At 36.5% G+C, this 23487-nt stretch overlaps 1 protein-coding gene across 1 annotated transcript in view; it reads right to left on the bottom strand.

Moving 5' to 3' along the window:
* AVEN (apoptosis and caspase activation inhibitor) overlaps positions 1-23487 on the bottom strand; it is a 102933-nt gene that overhangs the window by 2157 nt on the left and 77289 nt on the right. Inside the window, exons 3-4 of the mRNA XM_087746610.1 lie at positions 4946-5016; positions 1200-1295 (exon numbers count right to left, since the gene is read on the bottom strand). Coding sequence (XP_087602736.1) covers positions 1200-1295; positions 4946-5016 — 167 coding nt within the window. The remainder of the gene's footprint in view (positions 1-1199; positions 1296-4945; positions 5017-23487) is intronic.

Genomic DNA, 23487 nt, shown 5'->3' with positions numbered 1-23487 from the left:
TTCTTTAATTCTTCTGTAATGAAATCCCATCAATACTCTGAATTTTGGGATGACTGATGTCATTATTTGGCTAGAAACATTATCCCATGTTAGGCGTTCCCCCAAAATTCCAGTCTTGAAAGCAAACCATACTACAGGTCGCTGAAAATCATTTAGCAAAAGTTATAGTATATAGCTGTATATTTTGAAAAATGAAACCAAATTACAAACAAGAAATGGCAACTTATTATTTAACACAGCAGAACACAGATTCTGCTTTTATCAGAATGCCCTGGCATTAATAACACTGCAGCATATCTGATGACCACATCACCAGTCAGAATCACAAGACAAAGATTAAATGTCATAACCCACACACTTTATAACCCTGATAAAAGTTAAAGACCATGACTAGAACTCTTCAGAAGAAAATCGTATTTGAAAGTAACATTTACTTGCAGATTGCCTTAGACATCACATCTGCAGACATCTTTAAGCTCCCTTAAGAAAAGCAGAGCTGTGTCATCACAGAAGCACTTCACGCAACTCCAAACAGAAGTAAAATTTCTTCTGTAAGGGTCATGTTTCTTTTAGCTTGCTTGACCAGATGGATTTTTTTTAAGAATTTTGTTTTTATATTTGAGTCTCATTGGTTCTTTTGCCCTTACATTAATTTTTTTTTTCCACAGCCTAAAGAAACATTTTTTCCTAATATTCTGTTGTTTCTCACCAGAGCATAAATGACATTTTCTTCACCTGTTTGATTGACAGTTCTACCTGTTCTAACACAGATGTAAGTTTGATTCACGGAATAAACATGTATATTGATATTAGCTATGTAGAAGAGTAAATCACAATTAAAATGATTAACAGAAAAGAATGTGCAAGCACTTTCAAAATTTCGGTGCAAGCTTTTAACAGCTGCTAACAAGAGAAGCAAATACAAAACCAGTGCAATCATTCCGTGTCAAACACTCCAATATCTGCCTTCAAACTTAACGTGCTGCACATCGAAGCATTTTGTTTACAGCCAACAAAGCATAAAAAGTGCTGAGAGAGGGGTATCCTGCATTACATGCCATTTGACATGCTAGTCTCAATGTATTTACTTATAAAATACATTCTGCTTATGTTTGAAGACCAAGTTTAAAGTAATCATTCTTGCATACATTGTTTCACTTAAAATATTTGCGTTTTCTTGTGAAAATTCACAGCATTACCTGCACAAGTTCAGCAGCTATATTCAACCTCAGATGTAGAGGCAATTCCTGAAGGGCCTGGACCAAAGACTGGCAGTCAACAGAAAGTGCAGATAACTGAAACATAATTCAACACACAGTACACTTGTATTAAAAAAAAAAAAAAAATGAACTAATAATGACTTTCATTACATTCCCCTGTTCCACACATTCAAGGATTGTGAAGAACAGTCTAATGAAATACAGGAATTCATAGTTTTAAATTACACATGTACAAGTAGTTTGGCTAAATTACCCTATATACACCTACAATGCAAATAATCAAAGGTTTAAAAACAAGGTATAAATGGAATGTTACTTAGGCAATGCCTTGGAAATCCAAAGTAGGAAATAGTTCTGCAAGCTGACAAGGTCATAAGGGGCTTTTCCAACTGAAACATCTTTTAATCTGTGAAGCTTTCTATGCAGCGGGAATCACCATTCTTTAATGAGTTGCTACTATTTTCTAAGCAATCAAACCATGTAGCTTCTGTGTAGCCTAAACAACGTGGCCCTTTTTATACTTCCCTATCTTTTAAAATGTTGTTTTGATGCTTACAAAAGCAACAAACTACAGTTACATATACTTCTAAAATTATATTCAAGATACTCAAGAGAGAGACTCTACTGCTGCCTAGTCACTTAAAAGGTGTAACTGTCACTTGTTAACATGATGGGTATTGAAGTTTCCTTTTCTCTTGACCCCCTTTTTTGGGGGGGCTGTAAACTATTAAAAACAGATTTGCACAAAATGGACCAGCAATATTTGATGGTTTTACAGAACACCCTGGACTTTGGCAGACTTAAACAGATTTTGAGCTCACGGTACAGCAGAACATTCTGAGCACATTCACCATCAATGAAAAAGATAATTTGATATCCATCACATATTTTAAAATCTGACAACATAATGCATAAGTTCAGTCTGTACTCTCATTTTCATGGAAGCAGAGAAGGTGATTCTAAATCTAGCCTAAAGAGACAAAAATTTGTCCCTCTCAGTATGGTATAGACTGACAGAGACATTTAGAAGTCCAAATACTCATAAATTAGGAGAGAGTGTTTTGGGCCATATTGCAGGAGATTTGTCAAAGGAATTCACACTGCTCCCAAAAGCCAGTCAACAGGATGGCTTTTGACACCTGCACACACAGCAAGAATGAACATCAAAGACAGTGTGTTCCGATAGCATATTTACAAAACTAAAATAAATTAAAAAAAGAAACAATGTAGTTGGTTTAACAGTTTCTTGTATCCAAATTCTGGTTCTGGTATTCAGTAATGAGAGTAAAAGGACCAAACAACTTAAATATCTGATGGTTAGAATTTTGCTTCTTTACTAACAACTTTATTTTACAATGGATTAGTGATCACCATCAAAGATGATTCACTAGTACAAGTAACCTCAAAAAGTCTTCAATAAGCAATTCCTGTTGCTCCAGCAATGAACTACAACTTCAGAAAACCCAGTTCTTTTGACAGATACTGAAGATGAAATATGGCTTCTGCACATTTGCAAAGGACAGGGAAATTGTATGAATCCAGTAACATAAAAATTTGTAAAAAGTCAAGTATCATTGAATAACATTTAAGTGCATTTGTGTAGAGTTAAGTACACTTGCAAAAAGATTAACGTGAATGAACATTGCGAATGAAGGTGAAGATGGAGACAGGGAAGAGGAGGAAAGGCTGAGGTTGAAGGAAAAGAGGAATTTGGAGAAATAACATAATGGAAGATGGAATTCAATATCCAAGTAGAGATTTCACTAAAAGTGGGGTTTGAATAACAAACAAAGGGATCAAAGCAGTATTGAATAAATTATAAACATTTCATGGCATGTAGTTATTTGTTCAAGAAACTAAGTAGAGGCATACTTTGTTGCTGGAATTGCCATTTTTTTACTGAAAAATCCAAATAATTATTACCTGTTTGATTTTTAAATTGCAGGCCATGTTCTGAAACATTTTAATTGCATTTTATCAATACAATTTTATACAATAAGGCAAATCCAGATCTACTTTTTGTAACAATGAATGATAGCATTCTCAATAAACTGAAAATTCGTTATTGTTGATGTCGCTGTTACATTTCCATTCTACATTTGAAACTGATGCTTTGCCATTGCTTTCTACAAATAATAGGGAATGGGAAATATCTAGTCATTCTGCAACTATTTTTATGCCTTTTCTGATTTATTTTGTTCCATCGTAAATCACTCCAGTTTATAATTCTCTCATCTTGTACATAATGTACAGACAGGCAAAGTACTAGAAACAGGTGAGCTAAGAGGCAAAGACAAGGAATTTGGCAAAGTGGATCTAGGATGAAAATTAGACCCGGATGCAGCTTTCAGGGAAAAGAAAGATGGGCCAGAAACAAAAAGGAGATAGCAGGCTGAAGACCAGAGTCTATGTGAAAAATGAGATAATGCTACGAAACCATCTGGGCCAGGATTCTGGACTAAAATAAATAAGAAATCTAAGGAAGGGTAATGGTGACTAGTGCAGTAAACTATTTCAAACTGACTTAAGAACAGTGAAAGATGGGAAACAGTTTGAAACAATGAATTTGGATGGGGCAGGACGAATGACTACAGTTTGGCAGGGACAGAGGCAGAGGAATGTGCCCACCACAGCACACTTCACAATGAGTGAGAGCATGGGACTGGCTCCAGAACTGTGCAGTCTCATCACTGGTGGCCAGGAGAATATTTGTGAAATCCACTGGCAACGTGCAACTTCACTCTGCTCACAATGGCTTTAGCCAGTCAGAAATTAACTACTGTGTTCAAATCACCTGAATGCGATAATGAGAAGCCTATGAGGAAATAATGAAGAAATTAATATTCTGGATACTGACATCCTGCACACTAGGAGCGGGAGGAACTGATAAGAAAAAAAATACCCAGTCGTTGAAAGACTGTATCCCACTGAACAAACATATGATGGTTTAAACAAATGCTGCACTTGGCTTTATTTCCTCATTTTAATTTGACATTGCAACTTCTATGTACCTTTAAATATCACTTCCCAGGGAATAATTATTGTCAGTATTTTAGGAAACAAATAGCAAACTTTTAAAATTTGAATACATATGTATGTTTCAAGAAACACTCAAGCACAGTTTAGCAGCAATTTTAAGAAAAGCTTGGAAGACAAAAGCATTTATCTTGCCATAATTTAGGTGATTTACGTGAGGAAGACAGCTGCAGAGTTTAAGACACTTTCCAGTATCCTGATATAGAAAACAGCAGACTCCTATTGCTCTGCCCCTTTTTATTCCAGCGTAAAGAATCCACATACAAATAATCTAAGACGTAGTTGACCCCATAGTAATTTTTGGGGTGAAGTTTTAAGCAGAGGATATGAACTGTCAATTTGAAAGAACTAGAACAAGCTTCATAGTCAAATATATGAATACAATCATATAGAGTTTTTTATAGTCATTTTACTTAACTATTTTCTCTTGAATACAGCTGAAAAAGGAAGGCTAACTTGATATGTCAGTAAAGCAAAGTTACAGTCCCTTATTTTCCCTTCACTGGATGGATTTGCTTGGTTTTTTCTTCCAACATTACTTAAAAACCTAGCCTGCTACTTTGATTAGTCTTCAACAGAAAAAAAAGGACAAGACCCAAGAGCCTCCAGCATCAGAGACAAATTAATAAAAATATACAGAATAAAGAGTGCTATTATTGTCAAACTCATTTGAATGTTAATTCTGTTACCTGCTTATGGCATATGCTTTCTCTATCCCATTCTTTCTCGTCAGCAAATCGGAACTGTGTAAAGGAATCTCCTACAGAAAAGAAATAAAAAAATTATGTACTCTTCAAAAAAATAACAAGCTCTCTCCAAAGTTCCCAACCCTAGAGAAGTAAATTCAATCAATAAACGTCACGTCTTCAACAAATTTGCATTTAATTTTAATGCTGCTTGCATTCACAATATTAAACTTCTTTAAGCCAAAGTTCTATAGAAAGATCTTGTAATCTCTTATTTGCAAAACAGTACTGAAAAAGGCGCAACAAATTCAAGACTGAATGAGGAGGTGCTAGGTGCCATGTCAACAAGCAAGATTTTCATTGAAAAGTCCAATTTGGACAACATACTAGGAATACATACAGTATTCACAGAGTGCATTTTTTATGAACAGCTTTGAATGTGTGGCAGATAGACCTTCTCTTATCAACATGCAAATCTCTCTTATAATGCATTATAAATGTCCTAAAAATAAGTTTGTACAGGCCAAGTAAAGACTTCTTGTTGTCTGGTAGCTAAATTCTCCAGACTCTCTCTTCCTTGAACTAGTCCCTACTCTAAGCATGTCATCAAAAAAAAGACACTGAAGCCTGAACTCCAATTCATATGCATAAGGGACTGAATTTAAAAAATCCTTAAATAGGGCTAATTAAGCTACATATGTAACCTTAGTTATAGGATCTTCTAACGTCATACCACATTCCTCCAAGACAGAAGGAACTTCCTCTTACTATAGGGGGGCTTAGGTTATTATTTTGTTTTAGATGCAATATTTCTATTGCAGTACCATGCTGGGTTGTGAAAGACAGCCCTATAAATTTATTCACTGAAAAAACACACAAAAATTCCACGACTAAAAAAATTAGTAAGGTCTGTCACGGAGGAAACATGAAAGATTACGGTTGCAAGATGATGACCAAAGGTCTTGAGTAACAGAAAGCAAAGATGTTGCTGATGCAGAGTATGAGACACATGCCTTCTTAGACCATGCAGTTTGAGAACAAACAGCTGTTTCAGGAGTTCTGTTGGAAAAAAAACCCAACACCCTGTTGAATTATTGTGTGAAGGAGACAAAATTTGATCCCAAAAATTGCAGATCACCTATAAATCACCAGAATTTAGTCCAGAGTTGAGATGCAACAGCTTATTCTTTCCCAACCTCTAATAGAGAATGAATGTGCTAGAGGAAGTTTTCAATGGCACTACCAACAACTGAGCATCTAACTTCCATTTGGCTCTCAATACCCAAACTGGCATTCATACCTTTGACAATTCCTGAATCATGCCCTTAATCCTGCATATAAAATCCAAACCTATAATGTGCTGTTCCCAAAATTGGCTTCTTTTCCATTGTCTGCCTCTCCCAAAATGTAGGGGAGTTCAGCCTTTCAGCAATTTTACTCAATAGTGCAACCATCAGCCAGCTTCTGTTTTGCAAACAGAATGAATAAGCAGCAAAATGGCATAGTAATTGACATATTTCTTGCCAAACAATAAAAAAGGGAGACCTAACCATCTCCCAGCTGGAATGTAAAATTTATTGGCCAGGGCTTTTTTTGTTATATCTGAAGCACATTTCTAATTCATTGCACTTCATGTATGCTCATTGGGTATGCAATGTACTGATATACTAATCACAGTGCGTACCTGGCATGTCCATCATCGTCATCTTCAGAACCATTCTAGCAAGAAAGTGACCTCCTCAGCTGAGTATTTATACACATATTTATGAATGTTACCATGTCCAACCTGAATTTGCATCTCCCTGTTTTCATTAGCCTGTTTAGGAGCCTGATTGACAGAGTCCCTTGGGAGGCAGCCCTGAAGGGCAAAGGCATCCAGGAAGGCTGGACATTCTTCAAGAAGGAAGTCTTAAAGGCACAGAAGCAGGCTGTCCCCACGTGCTGAAAGACGAGCCGGCGGGGAAGAAGTCCGGCCTGGCTGAACAGAGAGCTTTGGCTGGAACTCAAGAAAAAAAGGAGAGTTTATGACCTTTGTAAGAAAGGGCAGGCAACTCAGGAGGACTACAAGGATGTCATGAGGTTATGCACGAAGAAAATCAGAAGGAACAAAGCCCAGCTAGAATTTAATCTGGCTACTGCAGTAAAAGACAACAAAAAATGTTTCTATAAATACATTAGCAACAAAAGAAGGGCTAAGGAGGACCTCCATCCTTTATTGGATGCGGGGGGAAACATAGTGACCAAGGACGAGGAAAAGGCTGAGGTACTTAATGCCTTCTTTGCCTTAGTCTTTAATAGTCAGACCAGTTGTTCTCAGGGTACCCAGCCCCCTGAGCTGGGAGACAGGGATGGGGAGCAGAAGGAAGCCCCCATAATCCAAGGGGAAATGGTCAGCAACCTGCTACACCACGTAGACACACACAAGTCTATGGGGCCAGGTGGAATCCACCCAAGGTTACTGAGAGAGCTGACGGAAGTGCTCACCAAGCCACTTTCCATCATTTATCAGCAGTCCTGGCTAACCGGGGAGGTCCCAGTTGACTGAAGGTTAGCAAATGTGACACCCATCTACAAGAAGGGTCAGAAGGAGGGTCCAGGGAACTACAGGCTTGTCAGTCTGACCTCAGTGCCAAGGAAGGTTATGGAGCAGATCATCCTGAGTGCCATCATGCAGCACGTACAGGACAACCAAGGGATCTGGCCCAGTCAGCATGGGTTTATGAAAGGCAGGTCCTCCTTCACCAACCTGGTCTCCTTCTGTGACAATGTGATCCACTTAGCAGATGAGCGAAAGGCTGTGGATGTTGTCTGCCTGGATTTTAGTAAGGCCTTTGATGCCATTTCCCATAGCATTCTCCTGAAGAAACTGGCTGCTCATGGCTTGGATAAGTGCACTCTTCACTAGGTAAAAAACCTGGCTGAATGGCCAGGCCCAAAGAGTTGTGGTGAATGGAGTTAAATCCAGTTGGTGGGTGGTCACAAGTGGTGTTCCCCAGGGCTCAGTATTGGGGCCAGTTCTGTTCAATATCTATATCAGTGATCTGGATGAGGGCATTGAGTGCACCCTCAGTAAGTTTGCAGATGACACCAAGTTGGGTGGAAGTGTCGATCTGCTGGAGGGTAGGAAGGCCCTACAGAGGGATCTGGACAGGCTGGATCAACGGGCCAAGGCCAGCTGTCTGAGGTACCACAAGGCCAAGTGCTGGGTCCTGCACTTGGGTCACAACAGCCCCATGCAACGCTACAGGCTTGGGGAGGAGTGGCTGGAAAGCTGTCGGGAGGAAAAGGACCTGGGGGTGTTGGCTGACAGCCGCCTGAACATGAGCCAGCAGTGTGCCCAGGTGGCCAAGAGGGCCAACAGCATCCTGGCTTGTGTCAGAAATAGTGTGGCCAGCAGGACCAGGGAAGTGACCGTCCTCCTGTACTCGGCACAGGTGAGGCTGCACCTCGAATACTGTGTTCAGTTTTGGGCCCCTCACTACAAGAAGGACATCGAGGTGCTGGAACGTGTCAAAAAAAGGACAACGAAGCTGGTGAAGGGTCTAGAGCACAAGTCTTATGAGGAGCAGCTGAGGGAGCTGGGGTTGTTTAGTCTGGAGGAAAGGAGGCTGAGGGGAGACCTTGTTGCTCTCTACAACTACCTGAAGGGAGGTTGTAGCGAGGTGGGGGTTGGCCTCTTCTCCCTAGTAACAAGCGATAGGATGAGAGGAAATAACCTCAAGTTGCGCCAGGGGAGGTTTAAATTGGATATTAGGAAAAACTTCTTCACTGATAGGGTTGTCAAGCACTGGAACAGGCTGCCCAGGGCAGTGGTTGAGTTCCCATCCCTGGGGGTATTTAAAAGACAGGCAGATGTGCTGGTTAGGGACATGGTTTAGTGGTGGACTTGGCAGTGCTAGGTTAATGGTTGGACTTGATGACCTTAAACATCTTTTCCAACCTAAACGATTCTATTCTATTAGAGTTATCCAACATTGTTCAGCATTACTGGGCTGACACAGAACCTTGCCTGATCAGCTAGGCTTTGGTTTACATTCAAAGTCTCCAGATATTACTATTTTGAAAACAACCAGTGCCAAACAGTACAAGTGCAAATAATTAAAATTAAGCACTGACATTAACATTTAGATATTTCAAAATATCTAGAATACTGCTAATAAGTAACAGCTAATGCTGAAAATTAAAGAAATCCAAATTCATTCTTCAGTCTCATGATTTTAAAATGGGTATGAAAATATGCAAATTAATATGTTTTAACAGCTCATATTTTAAAGGCTCAATTTAGTTACATATGTAAAGAAGTTTTATTGAAAAATAAGTAAACCAAATGATCCTCAAAGTCTTCATACTATTAGAACAAAGGCATAACTATTTTCTTGCAGTATCCCCAAGACTCCTTCAGTTATTTCTTATGCTGTGTCACAGAGGAAATAGTTTCCTCTGCTCTTATAAACGAGTAAAATTAAACTAAAGGATAAGTCGAATGCTTTCAGTATATGAGAATGACTAGATGTAAAGCAGCTAAACAAACCTACTTCATCAGGAAAATCCACTGGGATTAAGAACTGGTTTATGATTCTCCACAGTCACAAAGTTGGTGATAACAGATCCTCAGTTTGATATTGTATTGCTGAATTAAAGGGTATGACTTAAACTGTAGTTTAACTAGGCTCTTTAAATAAGTTAACAAAGCATGCCTTTCAAATGGAAAAGCAATAACTACAATTCAAAGTAGCATATTTAATGCAAATTAGGTTAATGAGAATGTTGGTCTAACCAATTATCTTTTCACAAATTCCTTCACCCTGAAAATAACTTCCCTTTATGCCATGAATACTAATCAAACGTCTTACAATGACTCCGACTTCCTTCCAACATAAAAAAACCACTTTTCTTCATGTGAATAGTTTTAATGTTACTTACAAATATCACTTGGCCTTCAGATACAGAGTAGCTAAAAATAATGCATTCAAGTAAACCTCACAGACTGTCTTTGGTAACATTCATAATAAGTCTTAATGTTCTTTATTGTGTAAAATATAACTTTATTATGAAAGAACAGCAGATCTAAACCACCATGCTTTCCTACCACTTGAACATATTTTAAAGTTAAATCAATCGATTTAAATAGAGCACGTTTCATAGTCTCATTAGCCCAATGATCTCTTCATATAAATATTCATTGAATAGCAGAATCAAACAAATCCTACCTGTAATCTGTAATAAATATTTTCCAATCTGTAAAATTATGAGTCTAAAAGTTGAAAAAAATGAAGAAAAAGAGTTTTCAGTAGGAAAACTGACATATCAGTGGAATGATGTTGTTCATTTTAACTCTAATTCATTAAAAACAAAAGACACAAAACATGACTGAAGACAGAGGAAAAATATTCTATAGTCTGAGAGATTTTCAAATTGGAAGGGAGGAACAAATAATGTAACAGGACCCTTCTAAGCCTACCATGACTGTAAAGAAGCACTGCAAGGGCAAATGTAAGACTCTCAACCCATTTTTTTAATCAGAATTTATCTTCTCCTAAATAAGCACCAATGATTTTGATAAACTTTTTGGGGTTTTCCAACCTTTGTTCATCTCCCGTTTATTTTATTTTGGGAATTCAAGCCTCTGCCTACAAGTCTGTTTAGTCAGCTAAATAATATGCAATAAATTTATGACAGCAGTATGCAGCTGAACCAAATAAACCACAAATGAAAACTACAACTTAGCTACATTAGAGAAATTAACGAGGCCTAAAATATCTCAAAAAGCACTACACTATCTACTACACTAGTCAAAGTTCTTCCTCAGTTACTAAATTGAGAAGATTCTCTCCACAGAAAGTCTATCTTTAGAATACATTTTCAGCAATTTTGCAAGTTTCACTTGCAAGAGACCCCTTTCTCTCCATATTGATCCCCAGTTCATCAATATTTATGAGGATTATAATATCAAAACAAGCTACCTGCCTGTTCCACCAGTCTTCTTCATGGGTTGCAATAATGCAGGAGGAAACAGATGTTATTTTAAAGGTGAAAAAAAGAACCAGATCCTCCAATCTAACACTTTTCTGCAGGGAAAAACAATCTGAATTGCAGAGTTTAGGCATAAATGATGCTTGAAATCTTATCCAACATCAATGGTTCACATAAGACTGACCAACTCTCTTGAGGAGTCGGGGGGAAGATAAGCAATATATTCTTTCCCTTTTAATAGTGCAAGACTTCATGTAGAAGGTCCAAGAGAAGACAAAATCTGTAGATCAACGAAAAGGTGAGCAACTACTAAGTCCTTAATTTTGAGCGAATTTATGAGCTCAAAGAGAAAACTAAAGCTTACCAGTCTTTTGGGATGAATTAGGTGTGAGTGAATCTTTCTCAAACTGGAGGAAATAGCATGAGGAAGAATTCCCATCCATCCACGCCATGGCTTGCTCTAACTACAAGATTTTGAAAACAGCATGGAAACAGCAAGAACCACAGCCTGGGAGCTTTGGAACATCATTGGAATGAAAAGATGTCTTTTCTCCTTACACAGTGTTTCCACGTAGTGCGATTTATATATATATTCTAGATATATAGCGATATTTATATATATAATATATATATTAATTAAACAATTAATGCTCATTTGATATAAAAATCTCTTCGGATAAATACTACCAAAGATTTTCTTTTATAGGACACCTAATGGTTTTCCTTTTTGTCTCCTACAAAAGGAGATTTACATATATACAAATTCATAATAAATATTCTTCCAACACTAGGAAATATATGTTCTGAAAAGGTTTTATATGAGTAATTTTATGCACATCATAAACAGATAATCACCCAGATACGGTAATTTTCCCACAATGAGGTAGCATATAATACTGAGAAACAGACTTCTGGAACACAGATAGCTTGAAAAGACTCTTCATGGCAATTCTAATAACATCACTAATTTCTATTTCTGCTTTTTTAATTTCTCTACTTCAGTAAAGTACACACTGTAACTATTATCTTTTACTATGACTAAGGCTGCAATGTACTACTTATGCAATTTGCCACGAGCATAGACTGAGTAATAGCAATTTTCAGAATGTGAGAATACAAAAACAACAGATAAAGACTCTGTAAGAACTCAACATCTATTAATTTTCTTCAGATACTATTAAGATCAGTAATATTGCAAGTCACTGCAAAGTCTGTCCTTTAGGAAGAACACGACAGGTATTTCCAGACAACATGCTTCACCACAAATACTTAGCACAATCTACATTTTTCCCTGTTCTGCTGCTCACCAGTAGGTTGCACAGCCATGTATTACAAACTCCAGAAGGCTTATGCAACAGCTCAGCATAAAAATTCTAACTACCAGCAAAATACACATCCCAAAGAAAGTATTTTAAATAACATTCTTCTACTGTTACCAGTAGAAGTTCTTGAGCTCTGTGCAAACGTACTGATGTCAAGGATATTTGTAGCCTGCACTGCAAACTATAAAGCTTATTTATAACCAGATTCAAAAAGAACAATCTAAATTAATTCCCTGGCACAACTACACAGCACTACTAGTCACAATTTAAAAAATAAATACATGAATTTCACCAAACAGCAAGATCATCCGATCAAGGCTAAATGATGTCCTCAAAATTTAAAACGTGTTGCAGATAAAGGAGTAAGAAGGAAGAATCTTTGGAAACTAGTGCTGCTTCTGGAACAAAGAATGTCTATTCAGGAAGAACAGAACTAATTTAACATATAGAGGAACCGCAGCATATTGACATCAAGGTCAGATGCCAGGTTTTCAAATGAGGAGAAGAGTAAAGCCAACAAGTGCCAAAGAACATAATGGTTTTTTTTAAAAAAAAAAAAGCCAAAAACAAAACCCCAAGATTTTATGTTTTTATTAAAAGCTAAAGCAGACGTTAACAAGAATCAAAACAGGAAAACAGAATAAAATTATATTCAAAGAGGTTTAGAAAAATAAACAGTAGTACACATGCTTCTGCATGAACACCACATGATTAAGAAATAAAACAGAAGAAACTGGAATGCTTTTAAGCCTTTAAAGCTTCAAAAAGCTAAATGGCAACACAGGAATACTGGGAGCAGTGAAAGGAAGACTGAGGAGGACAGTGCAATACCAGCTCGATGTGTTTGATGGACAAATTAGTAGAAACTGTAAGAAATTTAATGCGTATGTGGATAAACATAATATTTGGGGGAAAAGTTAACATGGCATTTGAAAAGGAAAGTTCTGCTGCATGATCTAAGACAATTTCTTGAAAGAAGCAAAAAAATCATGCACATAAGCAGGATCTAGTTCATATAATTTACATGTGTTTCCAAAAGCTCTCACTGACATCCCACTCCCTTTCCCACCCAAGACTTCAGAGCAGCAAAAAGAGGAGGCTTTGTATGAATAAATAATTGCCTGAAAGTAGGAAGAGAAAGAGGAAATTGTCAATTTTCACATTCAAAGAAACCACCAGTACAGTTCTCTGGGGTCGTGTCTGTTTACCTCTTCACTCAATTAAAATAGAAGAGAAAAAAAGATGAGAAAAATGAAGTAACATAGTTTGCTGATGATACTAAGCTTCTCATGTTAGTGCAGATAAAGGTAGGCTGTGGAGAATAACATAAGAGCTTCACAAGATTGAGAAAGTAGCTTTTAAAATGGCAGATGAAACTCAATACCAAAAATGCAAAATCCTGCAATTCTAACTTCACATACAAAATAAATTCAGAGTTGACCAACACCATTCAGAATGAGAATCTCAGTGCTCTGCAGTGCTCAAATAAACAAACTTTTTGGAATTATTAAAAAAGCAATAGTGAACCACACAGAGAACATCATTACACCCCTAGCATGTATTATCATCTTTAATACTGTGCACAGTCTTTGTTTCCCAAGACCAATCTCATAAAATAACATACATTAGAAAAGGCATGGAATAATTCCTGTATGAGAAACAATTTAGTAACTTAAGCCAAGGGAGGGGAACCAAGGGAACATGACAGAGATCTAAAAACCACAAAAGGCATAAAAAAGGCAGAATCACTCACTGCTCTTTATCTTCTCACAGAAGACCTAGAGGCATCAAATGAAGCCAGCAGGGAATGCACTCAAAACAAATAAAAAGTGGCAAATCTTTATGAGTTGAAGCTAGGTTGTGGGACTCGATGCCATCAGATAGTGCAGATGCCATAAGTTTCCATAGATGCAAGGAAGGATATAAGATAACTATTTTTACATACAAAGATTCCACACCTGGCTCAGGAAGTCCCTGGGACATAAATTGTTGCAGGTCAAGAAAGTATTTGGGAAAGTTGCATATCATATAGCATGTTCAGGTGCCTTACCTCAGGTGTCTGCAGATGGACCTTGGGTCTAATGCAATAGAACCAACCTTAAATTAAAGCAAATAGCTATTTTTTTTTTTTACTTGTAAAGCTCTACCTTTCTCTTAGTTTTCTTTCTGCAGGAAAAATAGGAAGGAAAAGTAGGTAATCAACAAATGTATTTTTAATCTGTAGCTAAGAGTTTTTTCAGTTCAATGCACATTTTACATCTTCAGGGTGTATAAGGAGACAACAGACAACACTACCATACGGGAAATTGTATAAACAGCATCAAGCAGATTCTCTCTGCTGTCTAATTAAGTTTTCCACATTTTCTTAAATGTAATACTATTTTTCATATGCAATTTTTATTAATTATTTAATTATTATAGGTCTTAGCATGCAGCAAAAATGCAAAATATTAAAACAACATGCATTGAACAAAAAAGTATAAAATTTCACCCAAATACAGTAGCCTGATGTGGTTATTCATAAGTACCAATCCCATCTTCTCCGTTATTCACTTTTTTACTGAATAAACAATAAAATGATATTTAAGCGTGAAGTTACTGATTTCCCCATAGGTTAAGCTTAAACCTTTCATTAAGTTTAAGCTAGTCACCTTAAATATTTACATTTTTCCTGATGCTTTATGACATTTCCTAGTGTCATTTTTTTCAGGTCACTAATTTATAACATACTTAGTGATTTTTAAATGTCACTGCAACCAGCTTGCAAGATTAGACAAAGTATAAAAATCCATAGAGCATACTGGTTTTTGAGCAATATCATTCAAGAGAAAGGCTGAAAAAAAAGGCAAGATTGCCACATAACTTCATGCATAAATACTCACAACCAAAGATTTTTTTTTTTTTTGGTAGCATCAGTTTGACATAGCAAGAAATGAAATTTGTGATTCTCCCTAGGGACAGGGACAGGGGCAGACAACTCTCCTTTGGGCAAAAGGGAGAGGACTCATGTATTTTCACAAACCTGGACCCAACAGAGGAAAAAGTAGCTTAATAGTAGAGTTTTTGATCCCTGCAGACCAACAGGCTAAGGAACCTAATTATCTGGCCCTTCGTGAAGACCCTGTTTTCTCCAAGACTATGTAAGCAGCTCATATCAGTACAGCACATGTCCATAGCAGGAAGTACTGCTGAAATTCAACACTGGAATAAATGAAAAAATGGCAAGGTTCCCACCCACAAAGGAAGATTTGCATAACGTCAAACTGCAGGACTCGAAAGAGGAATCCGTTTGCATGTGCTGGCACAAGGTACTCTTGTCAGATTCTGGCTTGTCAGTGAGGAAAGAAGAGACGGAATGAAAAGAAGAGAATCCAAAACAAGAGGAACAAGGTTCAAGCAGAATGGAAGCCCGTCATCCAAAAAGATCCCAGATTTGCCTTGACTATTGGCAGGAACCACTGTGCAGCAGCCACAGTGAATGGGCATCCGAGGATGAGGAAGAGGGGAGAAGGATGCATTCCTATGGATGCTACTAAGCAAAAATACTGCCTTGAGACTTTGGGGCACACGGTACCTCTAGGCTTACACAACCACTTTGAAGAGGAAATGAGAGCTTTGATGAACAGTTCAATTTTTTTACAGAAAAGAGACACATAACTCTGAGGTTAAAGCTGAAAACAGCACCCTTCATTCATACCTTAGACAGTACAGCTTGTAAGTAATTCAGCATCCGACACTTCTGAGCTCTGATATTGTAAGAAGTTAAAAAAATATTCCATAATGGATGAGATAACTTATGCAGTTTATTCAGGAAGTTTTCATTTTTTCTAAATTACACACAAAGACCAACTTTTACAATGTTTCCAAATCCAAATATAACAAATGTCCTACTGTATAAAACCAAATGAGATTTCAAACTTTGCCAAATGCTAGCTAGATCTCTCGTTATTAGAAAGCTCAGATTCAAAACTCAGTTGCTGGTCTAAACTTGGCAGAATGCTCTACCCACTAAACCACGGCTTTTTTTGTAGATGACTCTTTCTCAGTTCTGTTAGGAACCTGAAAGTTCTTCCCAATTAAAGTTTAAGTAAAACATATGTATTTCAAAAATGCAATAAAACTTCTGCTGTTGTTTAGATACTTCATGTCATGCTAGCTACAAGAAAGAACATCAGAAACGGCATGTTAATATATTCTGGTAAGTCATGGAACAGCACTCACTAGCCTAGGTTCTTTACCTTGTCCTGTTTAAGCAAAGTTCCTCCTAATTATTCTTTATTTAGATTATTGTTCATTCTACCTCCTGTGTAAACAGTGCATGCAAGGCTATTGCTGTATTGTATCTGGGAGGTGAGAAAGTCACACAATTAATTAGATCAGATTTATTCTTACAGCTTTTCATCTAAGAGAACTTTATATCTAACTGGTGTGCTTAACTAAGAGCAGTTGCATTGCATAAATTTACACTAGGATAACCAGTGTTTTCTGTAAGTAGGCTGTCAGAATATTTGGTCTGAAAACTTCAAAATTCTTGAAATATCTTTCTTATCCAGAAACAGCAGGAGTATACAAAATTAAGTCTCCTTTATTCTACATTGTACCTCCATCCAAAAAAACTTCTAGTGTAAAAAAAAAAGACAGCAATCTTAGAGCAAACAAACGGACAAACTTAAGATTATTTTAAGCAGCTTGCTATCTTTATTCCAATAATAGCCACTAACTTGACACAATTAGAGAAAAAAGTCTGCTATCTGTAGTTCTTACATGCCACACAAACACTGGAAAACTTCCCTTTCTCTCTCTCCCGCTTCCCTCCAATTTCTATAGCAGACAAGTCATGAAAGTTTACAATAGTTTTGACAGTTGACTATTCAAGCTTCCATTTTAAGCATTTAAAGCCAGACTTAATTTTTGATGATGATACACACATTATTTGACAGCCCTTGCATTATTAGAATTTCATAACCCAAAAAACCTATTCTAAATTTTTCTTAGTGTTATAGTTTCATTCCTTACTCTGTATTTGATAGAACACTTACAGCAAAAAATGCGATTATATAATCAATAAATATTCTTTATGCTGCTGTGCTGGATATTTTTAATATCATCACATCCAAATTAGTACCATTCTTCCCTAAAGCAGAATTCACTATTCATGCAAGTGGTACAGTATGCTGTGTCTATGTGACCATCTTTCAAAAGTATTCATAAATTATACATAAAGGTGCAGGCCTAAAAATATTTGAGCAGTTTGATATAGTGAGTACGAGGCCTGGCTTTCTTGCATTTATGAAAGGTTCTGCAGGATATGACAAGTCATAGTACCAACACAAGCTTGCAAGATTTTTTTGTTTAATGTAGTGAAAGTACCTTTAGCAAACAAGACAGGAGGATTTTCTTCTGATATGTTAATAAAATGACAAGGATTACAATAGGCAAAGAGTAAATCTAGTAAAGCTCCAGTTCTATAAGCATGCAAAAGCTTGGAAAGTATTTCTCTGCATATGCAAGTTACTCACAACTCTCTAAAGATAGTAGTGTAATGGCTTATTAGAGAGTTCTGAACATCAACTTAAAATCAGAGCAGTAAGCATTTACTTCACATCAAAAATACAAGCAAGCAGCATACTGTATTTGTCTTACCAAAGGCTTAGAAAGCCACTACATTCTTGGTCCAGCTTACACTTGTAAGAAAAATAATCTATCAGCTAGAAGCTCATGTTTCTTTTTCAAGAAATGTGCTTTTTAAAAAAAAGTTACAATTATCTACAGTGGAGTTTTCCCATTGCTACAGATGAATTGGTCAATGCAAAGTTTCAAAACTTGTATTAATAAATATTAAGAGTTCTTCTGTAAAGTGAAAAGGAGAAAAATAATTACTTACTGTCTGCAATTCTTTGGATCATGTTAAAAAGCAAGTTGTAGCCACATACAAGCTTGTGCTCATCTTTTGTATCAGGTACCTTAAGGGTTTTTCTAACAAATTTATCGTAAGTAAATAAAGCTTGTGTTAGCTCAAGAGAAAACACCAATACCCCCCGTGTTGACCCCTGTGCTTGCTCCTTTGCACTGAACACACAACAACATTCCACATTCTATAGCTTACAATACTTCTTAGCAACACATCCCATAGCCGCCTTACGCAAGTTCTCCTTGTATGGTAGTGACAAGAACTAGAGCTCTCCAACAAATTAAAAAACATGAAGAGATGATACAGAATGGAGAATTACAGTTTTCTGGATGACAAACACCATCTGGGCTACGTATTTACCACTCATACACAGCGGTATAATGACTAATGAAAAAGTATTGAATTTTATTTAATTATCTTCTGTATTCAAACAGCACAGAATTGAAATGTGCACTCTAGTGTTCATTTTTAAATATTCATTTGGAGAATTTATTTTCCATCACAGTATTGACATACTATTAAATATCATCATAGCAATATCAAAATTCAGGTTTTAAGATATTGAAGACAGTGACATATCTAGTAATAATAAGGCTAAAATGAAAAATCATCTGTATCATAGCTATTCACTAGACATATTTACTTTCTGTTGTTGTTTACTTGTAGATTTTTCTATGATCTAGTTCTATACAGTCCAAAAAAAGTGGCTCACACAACTTCATCCCTCAAGGACATTACTTCAGGATGTATTTTTATGTTGTGCCAAAGCCTTCCCTGCCTATTCTTTCATCCATCACCCTGCTTGTTCTAGCCCTGTTTATTAGGTTTATTTTAGCTTTTTACCTTGTTTAAATAAATTCTTCCAGATTTCTGACCATGATTATGGTACTGTAAGTCCCTCTAGCCTACTTAGAACATAATAAGCAGGTGCCGATCAATGAATTTTTTACTTTAGCAGCAAATGACCCGTGAATCATGTAGAAAGTACTGTCTCTGCTCTGCCTTTTCAAATTGCATTGCTTTGTGGTAAACATGTCACTGTGCACAGAAATATGCAAGGCATCTATCAAACATTATTCTCATTGCTTGTTTTCATTTTGAATGTGGTGAGAAAATAGTATTTCAAAACAAAAAGTTTTTCTTTTGTATACAGGAATATCGAAATGTGTTTTTCTTTTTTTTTTAAGAAAAAAGATCAGTACTGAGCATGTGTTTCTACTATTGAATATAAATATTTTTATTTTATTTAACCATCATAAGGAAATACTTTCAGTCAGCCTTGCCTTATTGGGCATATTAATTTTTATTGTCATTTAGCATGTCAACAGTGAAGTTACTCTGTAGTACATACCAAGTCAGTATAGAACTTGATTAAGGTTTAGCATTTAAGCGATGAAGGCACAGGACTCAGTGGAAAATTTCAATTTTTCAGAAACTGCATTCGTCATTGAAAAAAATAATTCAGGTAGAATTTTCCTGAGTAGCTCAAATTGTCTAATTCTTAATCTAATCAAAATTTATTTTAAAAAGCAGTATCAGGGATACTGAGATTTGCAGCAAGTTTTTGGATTACCAGTATTTTCTTCCACAAAATCATCAACTGACTCTCACTTTCCTTCAGCAATCACACAGGGAAAGATTTCACAACACATCTTTCCCACTGAATCAACTCAAACCTGCAATAACACAGAGCCAAAACTCATTCAGTAATCTGAGAACATGGATTAGCAGACAATGAAAATGTGCTTAGAACAAATAAAAGATGCTTGAGTTAAGTTATAAATCTTAGCCATATATATGTAAAAAGGAAAAATAATAGTCTTCATAGTATAAGAGAAAAAAGCTTTCACCAAGATGCTGCTCTCGTGCATGTGCTTCCCTACATACGAAAAATGAATGACCTTTTCTCTAAACACACAGTCACGGGTTTTTTAATACCTCTTCTGGTTTTGGTCAGCATTTTTTTTTTTTTTAAATTAACATTTGTAGAAGTACCTTTCTTCATTTTGTTTTTAAGCTTCAGAGACTAGGAAAGAAGTGGAATCTACAAAAAGTTTTAGGATGACAAGAAGGTCACTCATGACTCTACTGATAGCCTAATACACAACCTCAGAGATAACATCTCTCTCCCTGGGCCAGAGGATTTTTTCCACAGGCTTCAGTTAGCAAACAGTTTTGTTGCACATCTGAAGGTCAACCCAAAAATGGCAACAATCTTCTCAGCTGGGAAGGAATGTACTGGGAGAGGACGGAAGGGAAAAAAACCTCTCTCCATTACCAAGAAAACTATCCATGGTACTACAGTGCCAGTTCTCACATTTGTAAAATACAGCCCATTTACTGACTTAAACCGTTCTTTGTTACGCACAAGTGCTAAGATCTAACACCAGTATTTGTTGCCAGTCCTGCTAGCACCAAAATAGCATCTTCCTGCTGAGGCCTGATACTTAAGCAATCATTTCAATATCACTTAAAAATAAAGATTATGGCTACTGCAGAAGCAAAAAGAGATAAAATGCTTGGATGAATGACAGTCTGGTTAATGAATTACTAAAATTGTAACAAATCAAGCATCTGAGCTCAACTTTAAAAACATCTCTGCTTTACTACAATCCACAGCTCTCAAAGGGAGGAAGTCAGTTTTGCTTATGTTTTTCACATCACACAGCCTGCTTTTGCTAAGTGCAGATACACAATGCAGGCGTTCTACTAATGGTTCCCAATTTTTCCAAAATTGAGTTTGCTAGGCTTTTAACTCTTTCAGAAGTGAATTAAGAGATTGATCATATCTTCAGATAAATGACAAACCACAAAGTCTTCCAGAGTATTGCATACCCATTGAGTACCTTTCAGTTTTCAAGGGACAGGCTTCAAAGTATTCAGAGGTTCAACATAACTGTCCCGTAATACCATGGAGAGGTTTACAGGAGGAACAGTCACCTGATGTGCACTTTCCTTCCACAATACTTTTTTGTACATGTTTTCAAAGTCACAAAAGTGATAGTGAAATGAGTACTTCTCATAAAAACTTCTACAGATCCTTCAGTTTGAGAATACAGAACAGCACACACAGGAAACTGCAGAGTTAGGTATCTGAGCCTTCTCAGGAGACCATACTTCGTCAGACTGACTAGAAAATACTCAGAATACAGCAGAAGTTCAATCCATTAACAAAAAGTGACAAAACAAAGGTTAGAACAATGTATCAATCAAAATATATATAAAAAAATCAAGATTTAAGCTTAAGAAAACAAAAATGAAATTTCAAATTCGTGTTTCAATTCAAGTAAATGCATTTTTATCCATTCCCAATTTCTTTACTCAGAGAACTCTGTATCAGTGGTTTTCAACCATATGTCCTATGGACTACTCCTCAGGGAACCTGTAAAAGGTGACCAAAGCAACAAGAGACTGTGATACTTTCACCACAGGATTCCACACCCCATCAAAAAAAAAAACCCCAAAAACCAAAAAACAAACAAACAAAAACCAACACCAAAAAAACCAAACCACTAAAGGTCTGCAAGTACAAAAAACGATTAAAGTCTATTCAGGTCAGTTTAACTAATGCAATAATTGTATTTTATATTACATATGGGGTCATCTAGGGTTCTCTGAAAGTCGAATTAAAAATATACTTGAACTGTCAAAGCTCACTTGCACTTTATTCACGTACGGTTTTGAGACATGAACTGCTCTAACCTGCCAGCTGCAGTTTCCTTGCCTACATCAAATCCATGATGAGTCATTGCAGAAGCTAAATGTACTGCAAGGCCAGTTTTGCTGGATGACTCAGAACTAGGGATTAGCAACCATTGGAGGGAAAAGCAAAATCAAGGAGAACTTGGGAAGATCACATATTTCTTGTCAAATACACATTTCAAACTAAAACTTAACTATCCCTATACCCTCAGAGGTGGTGGTGGGGAACCTATCACAGGACTCCTGGATTAATGTCAGGAGGAAATAAGGTACAATGGGTTGTCATCCTATTGTGCTTAGTTATCAAAAACCAGATTCCTGTGCTTTTAGAAGTGTTTTTTATTACATTGTAGAGTAGCACAACATCCAAGATTAGTAATTTATCGGTACTGGACCTAAAAGAAAAAAAAAAAAAGGTAAATAAATGCAAACAAACACCCTTAAACACTGAAAAGCCATGCAACTGTCTGGTTCTAGAAAAATGAAGACACAACAGCTGAAAATGACTCACACTTAAAATATACTTATGAAAAATATTGTGAGGCTCAATTGAATTTATTAAGTTCAGAATACTAAAAAACGGTTTGGCAATTGATAATCTTAGAAACAAGCTCTCTTTCTATGACTGTCAAAATGCACACCAGGAAATTCTGGAAAATGCCACCTACTGAATTAACAAGCAATCTTTCTGTTTATCATGTCTGCATTTCACTGTAAGACTTTCCAAGCAGGGTAATAAAAAGGAGATAGAAGTCATCAGCCAAGTATAAAGCCAGACTTACCCTCACTATTGGTTGAACCTGCAAATGGGAAAGCAGCAGCCACATCCAGCAGCCTGAGCTGGAGAGACCCCAGGTGCTCTGGACTGAACAGAAGGAATCCCCAGGAGCTGCTGGAGGTGGTGGCTGCTTATAACACCCCTTAACAAAAAAAAACAATCAAGGAACTTGCTCTAAAATTTTTGTTCTGAATAAAAATGGCAAACCTCTTCGTAATCATCATAGAATGTATGGAAGAAAACTAAAGCTATATCTCAATAATTCAATTAACACCAATTTCTTTCAGTAGATGAGTTCACTGTGGTTGAGAAAGACTTTTTTTCCTCATGGCTATAAGGAAAGCATCCTTCATGAAAAGGTGTAGAAGTGAATATGGCTACCAGATGAATGAGATGTCATTAGAGAAGAGCCAGAATCATGACTCTCATCATTTTGGTATAATAAGTATAATGAGAAATGTTATATCCTCTGTACAATGTAAGTGAACATGATAATGTCAAGAGACTGTCAACTGGAGAGTACTATACATATATGCTAGATGCAGTCAAACTGTGGAAGACGTTTGCTAACTACATGGAGAAAGCATAATCCAATGTATTTGATAATGTTAAGTACAAAGGGAAATGTGACACTGATTACATTATCATTTAAATCTTTTCATTTGAAAACATGCCTTCTTGTGTGATTTCTTTCTACAATTAGAGAAGATGAGTTTAAAAGGTGTAATAAAATATTTCAAATTCAGACAGTCACTAACATTTTGTTGGGTAAAACTCAAATTACTTCCTCCAGCTTTTGTCATCAGGTGTGTCCTGAGAGTCAAGTATATAGATTTTACATGTTCCAAATAATTAGGAA

This window comes from Nipponia nippon, unplaced genomic scaffold (genome assembly GCF_047370975.1).
Source record: "Nipponia nippon isolate SJK-2023a ecotype South Korea unplaced genomic scaffold, ASM4737097v1 scaffold_10, whole genome shotgun sequence".
Taxonomy (NCBI): domain Eukaryota; kingdom Metazoa; phylum Chordata; class Aves; order Pelecaniformes; family Threskiornithidae; genus Nipponia; species Nipponia nippon.
Note: the sequence above shows the minus strand (reverse complement) of the source record. Positions and strands in the feature narration are given on the sequence as shown.